This window comes from Diplotaxodon limnothrissa, linkage group LG6, assembly GCF_057381915.1.
Source record: "Diplotaxodon limnothrissa isolate DT_005_m linkage group LG6, D_limnothrissa_male_GT1.1, whole genome shotgun sequence".
Lineage (NCBI taxonomy): Eukaryota > Metazoa > Chordata > Actinopteri > Cichliformes > Cichlidae > Diplotaxodon > Diplotaxodon limnothrissa.
Window position 1 is genome coordinate 32,350,040 of NC_140601.1, and position 21,953 is coordinate 32,371,992.

Sequence of the window (21,953 nt, forward strand, 5' to 3'; positions counted from 1 at the left end):
AGAAATAACAAAAGCCAGAAAGTAGCGTAACAGGATATAAAATAGTTCTTTCTTTGATACACTTATTTGTTAAAAGAAGGGACAATGCACATTTATTAACACACATATTAAATCCACTCTGCAACCACAGGTTACAGTGCTGCAATTTCACCCCTTCCATGTTTTTGCTTATTTTCAAGCCTCTTGTGCCACCAGGTGGTTGGTGCTATGCTAGACTTCACTGAATTCAAAATTGCTGTTTTTTCCATGCTTCTATTTGACCATAATATAATAAACAACATCTGGGTCTTCTTTCTTCTGATTGGCTGCCCCTCACAAACACAGAGTTTAAACAGCATCATAAATATCCAAGATTAGAAAATAGTGCCTAAAGAGTCTGTATAGCCCAAGATTATGTCTCACTGTGATCTCTAGGCTGACTTCATTTATCACTGTAACCTCTGTAATGCGTACATGAGATAAATGCTTAGATTTAGAGAATTGTGGGGGGGTTTTTTGTTTGTTTTTTTACCTGATTTGCCCATAGTGTCTGTCGGGCATTATCATCCTATTTTTCTTTAATATGTTGTAAACATTTAAAGCAAAACACCCTGAATGAAAGCTGAAAGTCTTCACTTCAGTCACATCTTGACTGTGTGGTTTCAAATCCACTGTGTACGCACGTCTAATTATTTAAAAAAGAAAAGAAGTTTAAATGTAAAAAAATCTTAGTTAGTAGATAATACTGTTCATTGGATGTTGGATGTTTTTAGTGTACGTGCTGATATGTAATGTCATATAAATATGTAGCACTGGCGTTGTCTCACAAAATTATATATTCAATCGGTGCGTGTAATGAAAGGATCAGAAAGCTGAACTTGAAATTTTATTTATTTTTGAGCTTTTATCCTCTAGGTGGCAGCATTTTGCACAGTATGAAACTGATAAGAGCTCCCTATTAGATACCACACTGACAACAAAATGGCTTTATCATAATGTTCCAGATTAGTTCAAAAGGAGGACAGAAAGGACGTTCTGTCTTTCAAAAGATGGGCAGAAACACGAGTCTTCTCTTTTTTTGCAATTTCATTCTTGTGACACACGCTGTGCCCGATAACTGTGAGATTTACTGCGATGCAAGACCAGCTGAAAGGCATTATATTCATTATATTTTCAACATGCATTCACAAAAGCCATTTAAAAAAATGAGAGTAAACCTGCAAGCGAAGAGTTTGTATTTTACTACTTTGTCAAATACATATAAAGACAAGCTTGTCCTTTCATCATCAACAGTTTCCAGGTTGTTGTTTGACTTTAAAATATCTTTTATAGTTTATAACAGTCATCGCTGCCGATGGGAGTAAACGCTGATGTGGAGTTCTAATCAAAACCCAGATTATCTGTAGCTACAGAGACTTTCTCATGAGAACATCTTCTTATCACACTTACACAGTGCTTTTGTACATCTTGGGAAGTCGTGCTTCGGAATAGTTTCTTACAGGCTCTGATCTCCTAAGAATAATAATACATGCAGCAGATGTTAGTGCAGTGTGTTACAGATGGGGGGCATAATCTATTTCTCCCTGCCAGAGTCCTGTGAAACCATGGACATCGTGTCACAGATTTATAACACATGTACGCTGCTGGCTCTACAGTTTAGAAAAACACGGCCCCTAAAAGAGATGCTGAGCAGCATCACTGAACTGGATCACTTTCTGACAGTTATTGTTAAAAATCACTTTGCATGATGAGAGTTCATATTAATATTGTCGCACATTTCAAGACATCCAGTTTGACGTGGTTTATAAAAGGCTTTATGAAGGATGTATATAAACAGAAGCAGTCAAGTTACAAATTAGACTATCAAGGAAAATAATCAACCTGAAGGTCGGAAATTTCAGGTGGGGGGGGGGGGGGGGGAGGCCTTTGATTTTGATTTGGATGATTATGAGACAACATAATCTAGTTCGGCTTAACAGAAGTACTCAGGGTTCAGCTGGTCTCAAAGCAGATGAATGAGCTCTGTCAGTTTCGGCTTGTGACTCATTAAACTGTAGACTAATCTTCTTGCAACCTTTTCCCAAAGGATTCCTGTTTGCCTGTCAGCTATAAACAGTTCGAGCAGAGTTATCATTGCTTCTTATGATGTTTGATTAATATTTAAATTAATGGAAGAGAGATAAAAATTAGAGAAATCTAAAAGAAATGCTTTTTAGTAGAAGACCTTTTCGTTTTTATGAGCTGCTACAATTATCTTCTGACTCCTGTGATTCATCGAGCCACCCAATAAAGGGCTTCAGACATTTATGTTCTTAGTCACATCTAAGAGACACTCTTTCATTATGAAAATGACACATCACTTGTGGAAAAAAAATTGCTGCTTTGTCGAGATTTGTGCACATGTGGTAAATGGGAATCATGTGATTAACAGGTGACTTGTATTTAACTTGGCGTAAGCCATTTGCTTTACAATACATTCAGCAGTGACACACTTCACAGTATTAAAAGCTCGGTTCAGTCCTTCAGGTTTGAAAATCTTGGCGTTTTTATTTTAAGTATTGCATCATCAACTTACACAGCTAGAATCGTCATCAGAGTGCATGTTTTACAAAGGATGGCCACAGGTTCAGAACAACAGGAGGGCTCCCTACTGCACTTGGGACTGCTTGTTTGGTTGGGCTAACTTGACTTCGTGGACCCGTTTGCTCAAATCAACCCCCTGAGAGAGACTGTAAAACCCCACTCCACTCTGGTGTCAAAGGACACTGCAACTTCCACTTCACGGGGCTGGTGCACTTCTGGCCAAGCTGTCCCCTAACCACCACTGAAACCTTAAACACAGGTAAAAATACAACTTTGTGATGAGGATATGCTAATGAATTTTGCAGCATGGCCAGAAATGTTTTGTCAGACCTCTCAATCAGCTGATCCAGGACTATTCTGCACTGGACTGAACATCTTGTTTTTGCATCGTACGCTGGAGAGCTTGTCTTTTTTAAAAAATGACAAACAGCCTTCAGAAGTGTGATATTTACTGAGTATCAAAGTGGCAAACAGCCCACTGACATCTGTGCAGACTAGTCATGGACTAGGTGCCTTTCTAAAGCTCAGCTTTAGTAAGAACACAGAGATCACACACATACATACACCCATGCACACACACATAGTAGACTCACATGAGTGAGGACAGACCTGGCCTCAGTAAAACCAGTTCTTTTAGTGTTGTTTTTGTTTTTAACCCGTCCTGGAATCATCTCGCATCTCAGCATTTTACAACGTGGGACAAAATGACACACATTTTGTGATAAACACTCAGTTTGTCCCATCATAGTAAAACACAACATTGTGTACTGTGTGAGCAGGTTAAAACACTGCAAAGAACTGATCGAGGTCTGAACAAGAAGAGAAATTCATTTGTCGCAGAACACTGAGACCTTTGTCGTGTCAGCAGTGCAGTTTCATAAAACCAACATAAGAAGAAAGCAGAAACAAAGATCAGATAAAGGTAATAACTTAAAACGGGGCAGAATAAATGTAAACTGTCCTCCACAGAGAGAGAGAAAGAGATAAAGAGAGAGGACACTGAGGTGTTCTGAGGTGGTTTTGGCTTTTTTTTTTTTTTTAAATATCTGAGCACCAAAAGTGGTGACTTTCTGATTTAGTGCCAAGTCCAACAACCTCAACAGAGCTCCGCAAAGAGCGTACATGTCGAACTCTACACCGTAACGATGTCCATCAGAGAAACCGAAGGTTTTGTTCTTTTGTGTTTTTATTTCTTTAAATCCTCAGTCGGAGGAGTTGTAAATGTAAGACACATTTTGTCAACTAAAACAAGTCTAATAGAGACTACAATCCTCCTAATAGAGGAAAGCGGAGTTTTAGACCCCTTTTATTTCATAGCAGCCGGCTCAATATTTGCCAGTAAAGTCTTGGCTATGGGTGAGTCTTGTGCAGAATTAGCTCCCCTCAGCACAGACCCAGAAACAAAGTCGAGAGCATTTCACCTTGCGACAGCAGAATGGGTATAAAGGTTCAGCCTGTGCTCCTGTTTCAGGTCTGTGATGCTCCTCACAGGCCTGGTGTGTGGCTGGGGAGTCAGCCCCGAACAAGGCTGGTGACTCTAAACAGGCGAGGCTCAGCACTAGGAGCAGCTTACGGGCCAATTACATTTCAAGTGTCCATTGAATAAAACAGCAAAAAAATGAAAACGAAAAAAATGGCTACATTTTCTTAACCACTCTCCCACCCACCCGGCAAAAAATAGAAAGAAAAAAAAACAAACCTTAACAATAATCCATAAAATATACATTTTTTTAAAATAAGGAGTGAGGAATAAACATCAAAGAGAAGAGTAAAATAAGACAGAAACAAAATAAGTTAACCTTCTCCCCATTGTGTGTTCTTTGAGGGATTGCAGAATAAATATTCATCATATTCTTAGTTTTTTTTCTCTCACACACAAAATAATGGTTGGCAGCGCAACACGACAGTGGTAAAGAAAAACAAAGCGAACTGCAGCCGAAGTGCAATTCTTAATGCCGGTGGAGTAGGGATGGAGTACATTGACATCATACAACCCGTTTTCTTTTTCCAACACTTCAAACTTTCCCTCCACAGATCACCTGACCACCATTGGAATGCCATATAATATATTTTTTTTCTTTTTACTTAAACCGCCATTCACAAACAAGAGAATAAAAACTGTCTAATTGATTAAAAAAACAAACAAAAAACAAAAACAAAAAGAAAACAGTGAGAAACAAAGTCTGCATTTTCCAACAAATGCCATTTTAGATCACTGTTTACAACTGGATGGAAAGTCGTTCTACTGTTTCTATCGAGGATATCGTTCCTTTTACCTCCTCGGGGCGGGGAGCGGGGACAGAGAGGGTAGCGTTTGAACGTTTCCATCAGCAAATTTTATCGGAGGATAAAAATTGTTCTAAACTTTCAATTTAAAAATGCACAATAAACACAGGTCAAACAGCAACAGAGGCAATAGTTCTATCTGTAAGCACTACTTTTTTTGAACTCATTTTTAAAGTTTTATTTATTAAGCTATCTGTATGTACAAAAAAAAAAAAAAATGTGGACGGTCACATGAGTCTTGAGGGAGAAAAAAAACAAACAAAAAACGGGAAGGAGTTCAAACTGACGAAACAAAAAACTGCAGGAGTTATTGCTTGTTACTGCTGGAGAGAAGTTGGACATCTGTTCCAAAGCTTGTAGTTTGGATTTTTTTCCCTTGTTGCTGTTGTTTTTGTGTGTGTGTGTTTCTTCCTTCTTGGTTTGTGCCATTTCTATGGACAGCTCTAAAGTAGATAAGTGCAGGATAGCTTGTAGTAGCTGCTTGTCGAGGGGAAAGAAACCAAAACAAAACACACACACGCACACACACACACACACACACACACACACACAAAGTTACAATTTCCACTCTTTGAAAATGCACTGAGCACCCACATCCGACAGGAATGTTTTCTTATTTTTTTCCCTCCGTTTTTGTGGCTTGTTTTCCTCCGTGTGTGGTCGGAAACAATCACAACAGATGCGCTTTGTTCGCTTTAAAAGCTTAGTGGTGGATCTGATCTGCTTCCCCCATTGGTTGGTTGGTGGGTTTATTTCACAATAGCACCAATTCAAGGGTCAGAGCTTCTGTGGTGTAGAGCACAGGTAATATGAAAAGAAAAGAAAAACCTCGATAAGACGAGGAAGAAATTCAGGGCTGCGGGGACGAGCTGTGTAGATATGGCAAAGTTCAGCCTCAATCCAGTCCAGATTTAGCCAGGCCCAACGCCAGAATAATAAGATATAGGCAAACACCCACATTAGACAGAACCAAACAGACAATTATATTAATTAAAGAGCATTTTAGTCATATTTGGGGCTGTGTAATTTGAAATACATTTGGGGATTTTAAAGGTGTGTGGAAATAGCAGATAAAAATCAACAGTTAATTTTATGTTGTGGCTTCAAACTTCAAGATGATGTCTACGTCTCTGCTCCTCCTTTTAAAATAAGATTTGAACCAATTGGCAGTCTGTGTCTGGGTCCCTGGTGTCAGTGTTGGTCGGAGCGGTTCAAAGTTCAGAGGCGAGAAAGAACGCCTCCGAAAGTGGGTTGAGCAGCGTGGAGGGGAAGCGTGGGGCAAAAAGAAGAAGAAAAAAAAAAAAAAAAAAAGGCTGGGAGCAAAGGGGGGACACTATTAGCTGGGTGCGTGCCAGTCATCGGAGATGAGACTGGATGTGTGTGTTTCATAGGCATGGCTGGATGGATATAACAGATGGGAGGGCAGGCGAGTTTGGCAGGAATGTGATGGTCACGTCGGTGGGGCGGGGCTCTAGGAGGAGAAGGCAAGTTTGACGCTGCAGGAGGAGTAGCCCTCATCACTGGCCATGCTCTGGAGGCTGCTGTGGTCGTCCAGGTCGCTGGTGCTGGCTGTGCTCACACTGTCCAGCTCTCCATGGGAGAACTCCGTGCTTTCCACGTCCACCTCAATCTCCTCTGTAGGATGGAAAAATGATGAAAGGGGAGAAGAACAGATCAATTTAACATATTTCCACTTTCATTGAGGATTATTAAGAAAACTATTCTCTGCTGATACTTTATTTCTGGATATTTTAAGAAACTTCCTACGTTTTATATTGTTTGCCATGTTGTTTTCTCCTTTGGATAAAAGCGGTGCCAGAAATTTGTTTGTTTTGGAGTTTTTTAAAGATACAATATCTTAGAGAAAAGCCTTACTTATACAGCAACATGCTGTACTGTATGATGACACAGTATCTTACACAGTATCTGGCTTGTGCCACAGCACTTTATGAAAACAAAAATACAGAATATGAAAAGAAAGGAGATTGTAGTCAGTTTCATTTTCAGTGGTTAAAATTGTCACCTCACAACCAGGGTGACACACTAATGATGGCTTTAATGCTTCTCTGTTAGGTTAGAGTCATTTTAACATAAAATACAAAGGAAAACATGTCCCTCATACTTGACATCGTTACAAACAAACAGACACCATGTTGGTTTTGCTTCAGTTCAGGAAACATTTTGCATTTTAAATCTGATGTCCTTCATCAGCACCTCGACATGCAGTCTCAGAGGAGCTCTGACCAACCCAACCTCAGTGCTATAAAATTAGACCGACAGCAGCTGGAGGCTCTAGCTGTTTTCACACATGCACTGCAGTCATGACAGAGGTGCATGTGAGAGCACAAATGTCCAGTGTACTCATACTAGAAATGAGCTGTTTTTTAACCTGCTGGCCCCCTATTGTAAAGTCCTTGTGATGGCAGATAGCGGAGCGCAGCTAATACCCTTGTGAATTTATCCATGTGTGAAAACATGTTTTGATAGCCGTGTAGATGCTTAATTAAAAATCATGCATGCCACCTTACATACCTTGATCAGAGTCAGAGCGGTCGGAGCAGAGGGTGGAGCCCACACTGTCCATGCGTATCCTCTCTCCCTCCCCTGGGCTGTTCTGGGCTGCAGCACCACTGCCTCCACTCAGCAACTCCAGCTGACGCTGAAGGTGCCTCTGCTCGCGCTCCAGAGACTCCAGCTGGTACTGGCTCTTCCTGTCCGCCTCTTCAAGTTTCTGGTGAGGTGAAAGAGAAGAGGAGAGGAGTCTTCACCAAAAGATATTATAGACATTGTGTTGTGCTAAATAATCATATTCATGACTTGTAGGGATCATTAGTTATAAAAAACTTTACTGTCTATGACAGGGAGGAAGAAAGACATTCAGCTGCTTTGCAAAAGAAACTCGATCCTTGTTAATACTTTCTGAAGTCTTACTAGCTTGTAAATTAATTCATTGCTTTTCAAGGCTTGCCAATATCCTGGAGAACGCACAGGAGGGTTAAGTGTGTAAGCAAGAGGAAAGCCTCATAAAAATAATGCTGAGAAAAGAGGTTAGACAAATGAATAGCCAGCAAAGAAACAGGCCTTTTTCATACATTCATGTGAGAACACAAATGTCTGAATCAATGGGCTCAGACTAAACGGACTTTTCTCCGCCAGCTCCCCACAAACTCTGGTGTCAGATTGAGCCCATGTGAGAACAGAAAAGGTAATTGTCCAGAGAATTCACAGCCATCGAGCCTCCATAAAAGGGTGTGAACAAACACATGGACAATGCCCCAGAAGCTCTTTAGTATTCAGCAAATTAAACAAGTTTGTCCCCTCGGATTTTCCTGCTGTCAGCGACGACACCCCTAAATGATTTTCCTCACCTGTCTTGTTTACACCGTGTCGGCTTGTTTACGCCTTGCACCATTATGATACAAATGAAGGCCGTGGCAGGGCCCGATACAGCCACATTGTGATGTAACCTTGCAGCCTTATGTCATGGGTGCCAACATTAATGAGCGTGACTCCCAGCGACAGACCAAAACAATAGGCCATCAATAAGCGATGAAGAGACTCAAGTTGACAGCAGCAGCAGAAGTGCGAGCGGCAGAGCTGGCGGAGGCCCACCTCAACAACAATATCGCCTTTGTACATGTCCTGTCTGTTACGTGAGTGCATGCTATGCCTCGCTTTCCCCTTACAGACTGCTCACTCTCAGGCAGTCACATGCCTGCTTTTAAAGTGGATAACAAAGTGTGAAGTGTTACACTGCCTGCACAATTACTGTGGATTCATTTTATCATAAAGGTAAACACGAGTTTGGTCTTTCCAAGCAAAATATTTTTTCATGTGTGACGAATGACATGACACACCATGTCCTAATACTTTCACCTTTCAAATTATTCAGTGATCTATCTAACAACCCTTCATTTGAATAACTGGCACAAAGCCTTGTTTTCTTTTGGGGGGGGGAGAAGTTCTCCAGTCCACAAGTTCTGAACAGAATTTTACATCAGGTGAATATTCGGTCATTTTCTGAGGCCCTTTGCAGGTGAAAGTGTGTGATGGTGTATTTTCCTTCATGATCATGGCATTCTTCAAACAGCAGACGTCTTTCTGAGCCAATGCTTAAAGAAAATATGTCCCAGAAAATAGCAGTGGGTTTCAGGCTTAATTTTAAGTGCATCTCCAAATGGAAAAAAGTCCTTTCTGGCACCTGCTTTGAATACCTTTTTCCCACTGATCCGTAATTGAGTGCCCAGTCTAGAACCAGTTACACCACAAGAAGCCTGATGTTGAACCCAAGACAACATCAAATTACTCGGGCCAAAATACTTAACGGACTGACCGTTCTCAGGCAAGTTCAACTGAAATGCTTTGCCACACAACACTATCTAACATCTCATTCAGAAATCTGTCTAAATGGGGGCTGGTTCTCAGAGGACACCAACAGGACTGGCTCTGCATGAGCACTGATGCTCATTAACCTTTGAAAAATCTCTCTTCGCATATTTTTAACCCAATCATGAGGCACCAACTTGTGAGTCTTTGGTAATTTGCACCCTTTCTTTTCCTCATTTTTTTTTTCTGACCAAATGAATAATAAGGTTTTCATAGTCAGCTGGTAACCACTCAGTTTAAAAACCTTCAGAAAGGCATCGTCATTAATATCATTATCATTAAAGCTTGCAGTTTCTTTGTTCTGTTTATCACAAAAAAAAAGAAAAAGAAAAAACAGGACCAGCTTTAGCTAAGAGCTGGGTAATCATATGTACCTTTATGTGTGCTTTGGCTTTGTTGAGCAGGCCCAAGGTAGTGTGACGGCTGCAGTCAGGTCCTAGGGGTATGAGGGCCTTCAACCGCTCCAGACACAGCCGCAGGTGAGCTCGTCTACAAAGGAAAAAGTAACAAAGAGGAAACAAAAGCATAATTAGATAAATAAAAAAGGAACAATAGGGCAGGGCGGCTGTGTATACAGCAAAACATGAAATACAGTGTGGTAGTTGTTTGTCTTGTTCAATAGCCTCAGGCAAGTTCATGCAGATTGGGGGAGTTCTTTAAACAAAGCATTTCTGACTTCCGGTTTATGTGACTATGGCGTAGGTCGCACCGAGCGTAGCTCCTGCAGAGTCTAGTTATTATCTAGCATTTCCAGGCACATTTTGACGGGTTTTTTTCTTTTTGTATAGTTCTGAGACAAGACTGTTTTTGCCTTTTGTGTTTACAATGTCGCGTAAGGTTAATAAGAGCGCAAGCACCTCTCAGCCGAACTTGCGGCCTGCTGCTAACACTGCATCCCCGCCTCGTGGTAAAACTTCGCCACGGCCTGGGTCACCCGACACGCCGCTCGTCGATACGGAAAAATTCACGAAGGCTGAACTCCTCTCTGAACTTCGTGAAGAAATTTCATCACTGTTTAAAAAGGAACTGACGGCAGCGTTTGCGGAGAATCTCACGTCTATCAGGTCCGACATACAGCAACTAAAAACGGACCTTTCCTCAGATATAACTACCATGCGGCAGGAATTCGCTGGCCTCAGGAGCACGGTTACGGGGATGGAGCAGTCTCTCTCCACATGTACAGATGATATTGTCCACCTCCAAGCCAAAGTTGATGCGATGTCAAAGGAGTTGGCCAAATTGGAGAATAAATGCGAGGATTTGGAGTCCAGGTCTCGCCGCAATAATATACGCATTGTTGGTGTGCCAGAGGAGAACGTCCTGTCCGCTACAGATGTGTCCGTGCTGTTGATGGAGGCATTTCAGCTTGGGAAGGAGCCGCTTGTAGACAGAGCCCACCGAACTTTGGCCCCCAAACCTAACACCGGTGAACGTCCCCGTGCTGTGGTTGTGAGGCTGCACTATTACGCGGACTGTGCTAGGATTCTCCAGAAGGCCAGGGAGCTGCAGAGAGTGCAGATAAATAATATGACCATTTCTGTGTTCCCCGACCACACCGCTAAGACAGCGCGGGCCCGTGCGGCTTTCAATGAGGTCCGTCGCCAGCTTCGCGGCATCCAGGGAGTCCGATTTGGGATCCTCTATCCGGCAAGACTACGGATCACTTATCAAGGAATGCAGCGCGACTTCGTCTCGCCAGATGAGGCCAAGGAATATATTAAGACAATAACCACAAGATAAAAGATATAGCAGGACAATGTTTGTCTGTTTGAAATAGCGTATGATCCTAATCCAAACATCATTGTGGTAAGCTAAGTTTGTTACTCTGCCAAACACTTGTTTTGTTTTACCTGTCTAATAGTAAAATATAATTGGGTTATTTTTATTTTATTTGTGCCTTTTAATCTATTGAGAAAAGACTCTGTTGGAGCTTTGGTTTGACACGGTTCGTTTCGTAGTCGGGAGCGTTTTTGTTCAGATTGCTCCGGGTGGGAGCGTGCACTGCCGTCTCCGTCGTTTGGGGATGGGGGCTTTTGCTGTGCAGGGGGGAGGCGGGTGGGTGTGTTTGACGTGTTATTATTATTTTTATTCTGAAGCTGTACTTTTGTTGTTGTGGGTTTGCGTTGTGTGTTTGTGTGAGTGTGTTTTTCCCACTTGTTCTTTCTTTGGGGGTGAAGAAATAAGTATTTTCTCTTTTGTCTTTCTGCAATGATCAGCACTTCAGGTCAGTCCTTAGGCAATAGTGGTATTAGATTTTTAACTTGGAATGTCAAAGGTATGAATAGCCCAATTAAACGATCTAAAATATTTACGCATCTTAAACGTTTAAAGAGTGATGTAATGTTTTTGCAAGAGACCCATTTGCGAGATCGGGATCATCTTAGGCTCAGGTGCCCATGGGTGGGTCATACTTTCCATTCAATGTTTAATTCAAAAGCCAGGGGGGTGGCGATCTTAATAAACAGAAGGGTACAGTTTACAGCCTCTGAGATTAAAGCTGACAAAAACGGGAGGTATTTGGTTGTTGTAGGCACCATGTACAATGTACCCGTCCTCTTAGTCAATGTGTATGCGCCAAATTTTGATAATCCAGGTTTTACAGATGCACTTTTGAGTAGTCTCCCTTCCCTTGATACTCATCTTTTGATATTGGGTGGTGACCTAAACTGTGTTATTGATCCTGCCTTAGATCGTTCGAATCCTCGGACCCTGACCCAATCCTCTATGTCCAAGTCTATTTCTGAGTTTATGTTTCAGAATGGTTTTGTAGATCCCTGGAGGTTTTCTAACCCTACTGCCAGAGCGTACTCTTTCTTTTCTCAGGTACATCAGTCCTTTTCGCGGATTGATTATTTTTTTGTGGACGGTTCCCTTATTCCAAAAGTACTGTCATCTACATATCATCCTATTGTCATTTCCGATCACGCACCACTTAGCGTTGACATCAAGCTCATAGCCCAGTCCTCTTTTTCCTCACCCTGGAGATTTAACTCTTTGTTGCTTTCGGATGAGGGGTTTGTTACCTTTATCAAATCCGCAATTGATGAATTTATGGTGTTTAACGACAGCAATACTGTTACGAGGTCATTGCTTTGGGAATCTCTTAAGGCATATGTGCGTGGGCAAATAATTTCTTTCTCTGCCCATTCCACTAAAAGCCACAAAGCCAAACTTCAAACTTTGACTACACAAATTTGTGACATAGATAGACAGGTTGTTGACAGTCCCACTCCCGATTTGCATAAAAGACGACTTGACTTGCAGACTGAATTTGATTTACTTTCTACGGCAGATGCTGAACGTCTTTTACTTCGTGCGCGTGCGACTTATTATGAATATGGTGATAAGCCCAGAAGGCTTTTGGCCCATCAGTTAAAACGTCAGGCCTCGTCTCGATTAATTTCCCAAATTAAAGATGCGGCAGGCAACTCGGTCTCTGATTCAAAGGAAGTAAACGAGGTGTTTAAGACGTACTATTCCTCCCTATATGAATCTGAATCTGCTGCTGACGCCTCAGAGATGGATTCTTTTTTTAACGGTCTTACAATGCCCACTGTCGATCCTGTTATAGCTGAACAATTAGATGCCCCTCTTAGGCTGGATGAAATTGTGCATGCAATCAAGACCATGCACAATGGTAAGGCACCAGGACCTGACGGGTTTTCAGTTGAATTTTTAAAAACTTTTATAGACAAGTTAGCCCCACTACTTCTTTCAGTGTATAATGAATCTTTTGAACGTGGTCTATTGCCCCCTACATTGTCTCAAGCACTAATTACTATTCTCTTAAAGAAGGGTAAGGATCCTACGTCTTGCACCTCGTATAGGCCTATTTCACTGCTGAATGTTGATGTTAAAGTCTTGGCTAAAATTTTAGCAATTCGCCTTGAAAAGGTTCTTCCTACTATTATTTCAGATGAACAGAATGGCTTTATTAAAGGCCGCCAGCTGTTCTTTAATGTCCGCACGCTTTTGAATGTCATTCTTTCCCAACACTCAACCACTAATCCAGAAGTAGTTATCTCACTTGATGCTGAGAAAGCTTTCGATCGTGTAGAGTGGAGCTTTCTCTTTGCGGTCTTGCAAAGATTTGGTTTCAAGGACAGATTCATTTCATGGATTCGACTGTTGTACAGGGCACCCCAAGCCAGTGTCTATACAAATGGTGTTTCCTCTGGCTACTTCTCATTGTCACGCGGGACGAGACAGGGTTGCCCCCTGTCCCCCCTACTTTTTGCTATTGTAATTGAACCCCTATCTGTAGCTTTGAAGGCCCTTCCTCATTTTCGTGGTATTTCCCGGTCAGGCCTTGACGTAAAATTGTCTTTATATGCAGATGACCTGCTTCTATATGTTTCTGATCCCTTATCTAGCATACCATCGATTGTGTCTCTACTAAACAAGTTCGGCTCTCTGTCAGGTTACAAAATAAATCTTCTTAAAAGTGAATGTTTCCCCATAAATTCTTTAAGTCTTACACTTAAACAATCTGACATTCCTTTTAGACTTAGCCCTGCTGGCTTTAAATATTTGGGAGTTAACATGACTCGTACTTTGTCTTCTCTATACTCTTCCAATTTCTCCCCTTTAATGACTCAAATTCAATCAGATTTTCAGAGATGGAAATCGCTACCTTTGTCCCTAATTGGTCGGATCAATGCTGTAAAGATGAACATTTTGCCTCGATTGTTATTTCTGTTTCAGAGTATTCCTATATTTTTACCTAAATCTTTTTTCAAAAAGTTAGACCAGCTAGTTACATCGTTTTTGTGGGGAGGGAAACACCCCAGGGTGAGGAAATCATTATTACAGAGACTGACATTTGATGGTGGTCTTGCCTTGCCTAACTTTTTATTTTACTATTGGTCCTCTCATGTTCACAAATTGACCCATTGGCTTGAATCTCAAGACCTGCTGTGGTGCAAACTGGAACGCCTGTCGTGCACTTCCTCATCCTTAGAAGCTTTATTATTCTCTCCACTACCACTTAAGCCTTCTCATTTCACCCAAAATCCCGTGGTACAGTCTAGTCTAAGGGTCTGGTCACAATTCAGGAGTCATTTTAAGTACATCTCTGCGTCAGTACACATGCCCATCACGCAGAACCATCTGTTTACTCCTGGCCTCATTGATGGTACCTATGTACAGTGGAAGCGTCATGGTATTAATACATTTAAAGATCTCTATAAAGATGGCACTTTCTTAACTTTTTTAGACCTGTGTTCAGAAACAAATCTTCCGGCTACCAATCTATTCCGTTATTTTCAGGCACGGCATTGCACTTCTGCTCTCTTCCCCTCCTACCCTCTTCTCCCAAATGTCCAACCGTGGGAGGAATTCTTATCCCTTAAACCCAATAAGAAGTCAATTATATCTTTAATATATAAACAACTTATGGATTTAAATGTCCATTCCGTTGCTAAAATTAGGGGGGCTTGGGAGCAGGAGTTAGGAATAATTTTTTCGGATCAGCAATGGGAGAAAGCAGTATCCAATGTCCGTTATAGTACGTCCTGTGCCAGGTTACAACTCATCCAGTTCAAGGTGTTGTACAGGGTTTACTATTCAAAGTCTCGTCTGTCTGAGATTTACCCACAAGTGATGGATCAGTGTGAGAGATGTCATGCCACCCCATGTGACCTAGGCCATATGTTCTTTCTGTGCCCAAGACTCCATGGCTTCTGGAGTCAGTATTCAGTTATTCTTTCCAAAGCTCTTGGGACCCAAATCTGCATGGACCCTTTTCTAGCTGTTTTTGGGCTTCCAGTCAACACTGGTCTAACCGACCCTACACACTTCAAAATATTAGCCTTTACATCACTTTTGGCTAGACGTTGCATCTTACTCCTTTGGAAATCTTCAAAGCCACCTTCAGTTTCTTTTTGGTTTAGAGATGTGATGTCATCTCTTAAATTGCAAAAGATAGGCCTTGTGGCGAAGGGCAAATACAGAGAATTTTATTCTATCTGGGGCCCCTTCGTGGACTATTGCAAGTCATTAAACGCTCTACCAGCTGATTAATATCATGTCTCTTCCCCCCCCCCCCTCTTTTTTTTTTTTTCCCCCTTTTGGGGTTTGTGTTTGTTTTGGGTTTCTTATTAGGTTTTGTTTTGTTTGTTTACTTAAGCGTGTGTGTAGATGTGCCTGTGTGTGTGTTATTGTGTCTGTTCATGTAAGAAAAACTAAAAAATATGTGAGGGGAACAGATTGTGTTGTCATTGTAAACTACTGTACACTTGTCTCTCAATAAAAATATTTAAAAAAAAACAAAAAACAAAGCATTGAATGTGTAGCCCATTGTAACTATGTATCAAAGGTCTAAAGGCTCTTAGAGGAGCAGTGCACCCTAACAAATAAAATATGGCATCTCTCTTTACTTGTGATGTCAAGCTATTTAAATTATTCGATTTAAATTATTATTTCGTCTGTAACACCCTTGCTTCAGTAGCTAGATGTAGGCAGTATTCTGTTGTCTTTGGGGTGCTGGCCTCCACCCGTGACAGATTTGGCTTGAGTCTTGATCATCTCAAAATTACGGGTCAACAACGAGGAGGTTTATCATCTGCATGTATTTAATAAATCTAGGTATGGATACTTGTCTCGCCTACATTACAATAAGTTTCATCTGGCGATAAAAGGCATGGTGGTGGTATAATGGCATTTCCAGGACCTCTCTCAGCTCATGTAGTCCATCATCCTGACAGTACCTTATTCTGTGACTGAAGACAAGCCCCAGGTACTATCTATCCTGCTAATGGACCAGAGTTGAGAGGTAAAAAGAGATATTTGTGGCTATAACACAATCACTGCTCCATTAGCAGGGGCTGTCTTTCAGCTAGCCTGGAGGGAAAGGTGGAGAGACATTAGGAGGCAGTAGACTTAGTGGAGCAACCAAGACTCAGAAACGTTCTCTTGGGACGCTTACAGGAGACAAACTCAAGGGACCAGAGCAGGGCTTCACTGCACCAAGTTGCAAGATGGGCTAGACAGCTCTCTGCTATGCTCTTTAAGACTGTTGGATACATGTAAGTGCTGCATAGAGTATATCTGTCTGTGTGCATATGTGTAGGGGTGGGGGTCAGTGTGGATGGTGTTGATAAGAACATAAGAGCAAGCCATTACAGCCATTATGCCAGTAATGTGTGCGTGAGTGTGTGCTTCAACAAACACTGCATGTTTGGGGAGGGAACTAGGAGGAGCCCTGATTCAGGCTGCGTGAGTAAAAGTTAGGAAGTCACAACACACAGACACACACAGCCTTTTATTCTGGGAGTTTGCATGATGACTATCAGGACATCTGTCCATTTAATCAGTTCTATTCACAGGACAAAGCAGAGCCCCCCCGCCCCCTTTTCCTCTTTATCTGCGTAATGTATATCTGCGTGTCTCATCTCAAACCCTCGTCTACACATACATCAGTTGTCACTTATTCACATGCTACTCGTTTACAGCAGCCTTGAGCGATACACGCAGCTGCACCTGGGAGACGTCGAGGACGTACAACAAAGCACAACATGGCCGAATATTTCTGAGAGTGATTAGAGTTCAGTGTATTCTGTTAAAAGCTATAATCAGGATTATTACTGGATTATGTGGAAATAAGGCATTAAGCGTAATTTGCCATGTTTGCAGTCCAACCATTTTGAAATCAACTGAGCTATGCACGTAGTGTGTTTTCAGCTCTGCTGATATGCCAATATATTATTTATCAGGGAGCTGTTGCTGAAGAGCTGGCACAAATATTAATTCGCGTTACACCAACCTCATGCATGTACACACAAGTCTCATTCACTGCTTTTTTCTAGTCTATATGCAAGCATTTTTCCACAGATGGCCATCGGCTGTCTGGTAAAGAAGCGGTGAGGGCAGAGCGGGACACAGTGCTGATGTGTGGGTCTGTCTGTCTGGCTTGTTAGGCATTTAGTTAACAAACTCCAGACATCGGAGACCACAGCTTTCTCCTCCAGTCCCAGAGAGATAAATGTAAATATCTTAGCAGACAACCCCAGATAACCCTCCACTTAAAACCACTCCTCTACTCCTTCCATCCTTCTCTCATCCTGACCCACTGACATGGACCCCCCCCTCCCCCCCAAAAAACAAAAAACAAACAAAAAGAAACAAAACAGAAAAAACAAAAAAAACCAAACCATGAACTGTTCTGTTGACCACTATCACCACATTTCTATCACTGGATATTACTGAACTTGTGCTTCTCGGCATGTAAACCAGTTTGTCACTGGTCTGGCTGCTAAATCAATTTTTTTCTTAAACAGCATAAAACCTCAAACACCAAAGGAAGAGATTATGATGATGATAAATAGTTTGTCACCTATTTTATCACTGTCCTTTCCTGCTTCTGACCTTTTTATAACCACCTTTGGTAATGTACTCAACACGAGCTACAGTAATCGCTAGTAGCGTTCAAAACCCTCTCTGTGCCTCTTATTGATAGACAGGCATGTGAAACGCCTGTGTGGCATGCGTTCTTATCTCTGGGTGGATGACATGCTTTACCGTGTAGCACTCCGATAACTATAAATGGCAAAGAAGTCCAAAAAGCATAACAAGGAGCGTCAGAAGAGCAGTATGTAACTGTGAAAATCAAAACTGAGAAGGGTTATTGTTGTGTAATTCTTCACTATCACATTGGACAGGCTGGTAATAGGAAGCCAAACTGGAGGTGTTATCCTCGACAGGGCAGTGTGTCAAAAATGATCGTGCAGTATGTCCCTAAAGCTACAGGCAAGCAAAGATAATGTCAGACACGTTCACCATGTTAGTCACCAACATTAACTCGAACACCAGGCAGCAGATGTGCATATGGTGCAGTCCCTGCACAAGGTGTTCAATTCAGAGCTAAATGACCTTTGAATGTCAGTGTGATCAACTTATTTCCAATCCTGATTGCAATGACCAGCCCTGTTGAAGAGGCTGGTCTTGAAGAAGGGTACAATAATGTGGCTTGAGCCACACAGAAAGACCTCTACATCACTGTGTCAATCTAGATAAAGTATAACTGTCTTACTTAGAGGCTAAAGGTCATAAGTTCCTGGCTACTGTTGATGCCTAACAGAGCAGGTCTCTAATCCCTAAAAAAGGCTTGTTTATCATGTAGACCAGCAGCCAAAGAGCTTAAGCCCTTTACAGCTTACAATATGAGTGCAGGCTTGTGACCATAAATACCTGCTTGCTGCAGGCAGTATCACCTCCACCCTGTTGTAGCTATGTAACCAGCAATAGAGCCTTCTGTTCCCAGAGTTCTTAGAAAAGGCCGGTGCCAGTTACATAAACAGCTATGGATTTACTGTGTAGCCCCATAACTTCATGTCCTCTGCTGCTAATGCTAAGGACTGCTTAAACATATTTGGTTAAAGGATATGACATCACAGGATCACAGGGTGATTCAGTGGTGACTGATGTGGAGTCAATTTCAGTGGAGTTAAATAACAAGAAGTTGATTCTGTTCATCTGGACGTAGCGTTTTCTGTGAGAGAAACGTTTGGTCACTCATCCAAGTGACTTCTTCAGTCTCAGCTGACTGCAGGTTTCCCCAACCTTATAATTGGCTGTGAGGTCAGTTTCTTGATCATTAATATGCAATCACTGGTCAAAGATTATGGGGTTTAAATAGCTCTCCTGAGAGGAACGACCACTTGTTGAGTTCATTTTTTTGTATGTGTGAGTAATATTTTTAAAGAAGATTTTATAATGTTAAGGTGAGATGAACATAAAGTCAAGGCTTCCATATCTGTACAGAAGACTGAGTGAGTGCTTGTTTTTGTTACATGGACTAATCAAGCTATGATATTAATAAATCCAATTGAACAAAAAATAATCATCTCATTCATCAAACAACAGATGAACAACGACTAACAAGATCTACTGTGTGACTGGGAATCTTTCCAGATATCTGTTAAGTGACAAAATGTCTAAGTAGACTAAAACCAGCGAAGAAAATAATTCCCTACTTTGCACTTCCAGAGTTTAATGAATGGCATGGCGATGTAGGTTGAATGAAGAGTTCTCCATCTGTGGCGGATTAGATGGCTACCCGTGGCTACCAGGACCTGTGCTACCAACTGTCACGCAGAGGACAGATCACTCAGTGACAGTAAGCAAAACAGCCTAGTTCTGTTCAGTAGAGGGAAATAACTGACAGTTAGGTAGTGAGTTTTCCCCCACACTCTCTTATAAAAATCATCAACAACAACAAGAAATATATATCCTCTAATGCATATGCACATTTATATGAATGCACTCCCATGATGAATCCTAAAAGACAAAGCTTACAGGTTGAACACTTAGAAAGCCAGCCTTTCCTTTTCCTCAGGAGACAGTGATGCACTTCCATGGAATGTATGCATGCAAGTTTGTCATGCTTGGAAGTCTGGGTGTATGAACTGTGTCTTGTGTTCCTGAAGGACCCCAGATGGGTAAGCAGGCAAGCACGAGCTCTGCCTTTTGGCTTTGGCATGTGACCGAGCCGCCAGGCAGCCCTGGGTCACTGCACTGCACCTTTCTTTCATATGCACCCCTCAAAATCTAGCTTCTCTGTGAGTCATGTGCACAACATTTCCTTTTTATTCTAATAATCACATTTCTTTTTTTGGTACTTGCTTTAGTTCAGTTTAATACAGACTTACCTTTTATGTATAAGGGCTAACAACACTTCCGAGTGTAATTTAAATGCTTCTCATCGTTGCAAATGAACAATTAAATTCATGATTGATAAGATGAGAATTTATACTTTAAAATTCTGCACTGCTCTCCTTATATGCCTCTAGCTGTTTCGCATGTTGTCAAAATGCGTCAAACTACCTCCAATGTGACTGAAGCAGAGTTCTTTTTAAAGAACCACTTTGAAGCGCTCCCCGTTGGTATGGAGGAGCTGCCCACCATTACTCTGACAGAACCTACGCACATCCTATGTACAGCAGCTCAGCACTCGCCTCCCTTTTTCTTGTATCATCCATGCAGGAACACACGTGCAGAAAAGGCTTGCCTTTGGAACAGCAATGAAGGGCACAAACACTGCAGCGCATCCATGCTTTCCTACGTATTCTGACATGTTGCTGTTATTCCCACACGATTAACACGACAAGTGAAATGTGAGGAAATCAGAACTGCAGTGTCTTGGAAATGTTTCAACAATGTATGAGAGAAGTGTGAAGATATTATGACTATGATCTGCAAGTAAAAATTCTCATTTAAACACATCCTCAGTTCCAGCAGAGACTGGCATGTGAATTAAATAACAGGCTTTGTATTAACCACATGGATTCCTCAATAAACACAGGAATCCTTAATGAAACCTTAAATGTTCACATCTTTAACTAGGATCTTCAAGGACTGAACACCTGAATGCAAAGAGTTATAATATGACATCTCAAAGGCACACTTTTGGTTCTGATTATTTCTCATTTAAAGTCCTCTGGAACCAACACAGTTACTCAAAGTGTGACTTATGGAGGGGAAAATGTAGCTGCCCTAGATTCTAAACTTGTGAATACGTAAATAATGGATCACTTCTCGGGCCATCTACGTTGTCTGACATAATTATTGTACATGCTTTTAAAGGAAGTCTCAGATTTCCAGCCCAGATACCAGTCAATGCACTTCTCTTTTGCAAATTCCCCACTCTCTGAAACCCACTTAACACACACATACAGAGACAGACACACACACAAAATCTGACCTACTTCTAGTGCATGTGGAGGGAGAGGATGTGACCCTTCGCTCAGTTATTACACTAATTACACGTCGCCACTGACTGTCTCAGTGGCAAATCTTTTAACGTGACATAAGAAAGGAAATTAAGACATCATTAAACACCCTATTAGGGAGGGGGAAGAATATGACTTAGAGGCAGTTCTTTTGTTCCTTCCTCCATCTGCGGTGTCAAGACTCATTTAAAGAAAATCGTGATTCACATGATGTCAACGATTACTGAAGTGATTACAGTATTTTATAATGCAAAGCCTCATTTAAAGTAGACTAAGCCATGTTCATTGAGGAGCTACATCAACTTCAACAGTAAATGATCTATTTTGAGGGGCAGTGCAATTAAATCGAAACAAACAAAAAAAAAAAAAAAAAATGTGGCCACAGATGTTTTTTTTTTTCCTTCCTGTGCTTTGGACATTATTTTCCAGAACATTCCAAATCCATTACTTCGTGGTTAGAAATGGCAAATGTGAGATGCTTACTGCTTAAGCTACCCAAGCCCAGCCACTACGGCAAATCACACGCAAGGCTCCTTCTCACAGAGGATACAGAGTGAAACCACATGTGGCACCGTGGTCCACACCACAGATGGTGACATGTAATATAAATGAACAGGGCGCTAATCAAATGGAAGTACCTACATTTGTCCCATGATACTTTTGGTGTAACTATAAGAACTGAACAGTTTTAAACAACTAATGCAAAGATTGTAACACTTTAGCCAAAGCCTGATGCAGGTACAGATCATTTTCATTTAGGTTTTTTGTAATTTATTCCTTTCTTTGTGTAAAAGAAACAAATAACTTTTCATTATCAACAATTAACTGTCTTTTAGCCCTTCATTTTACTAGTTTTGAACATTTGCCCAGTGCTTAACTGATGTTACACAGCAGAGGAACAAGGTGTCCAAACAGTGGTAAATGTCATCACCACCACTGGAACAGTCAGGTCGATTATTGACACTACGGTCACCTGTATATGTTACTGATATA

General features: G+C 41.4%; 1 protein-coding gene across 2 annotated transcripts in view; it reads right to left on the reverse strand.

Annotated features, from left to right (window-relative positions):
• Positions 1-6,143: 6,143 nt before the first annotated feature.
• The window catches only part of mxi1 (max interactor 1, dimerization protein), a 33,538-nt gene continuing 17,728 nt past the window's right edge, over positions 6,144-21,953 (reverse strand). For both annotated transcript variants that reach the window (XM_085355026.1, XM_085355027.1), the window contains exons 4-6: positions 9,609-9,723; positions 7,381-7,579; positions 6,144-6,483 (exon numbers count right to left, since the gene is read on the reverse strand). In XM_085355026.1, the coding sequence (XP_085211152.1) occupies positions 6,320-6,483; positions 7,381-7,579; positions 9,609-9,723 (478 nt within the window). In that variant the 3' untranslated portion in view covers positions 6,144-6,319. The remainder of the gene's footprint in view (positions 6,484-7,380; positions 7,580-9,608; positions 9,724-21,953) is intronic.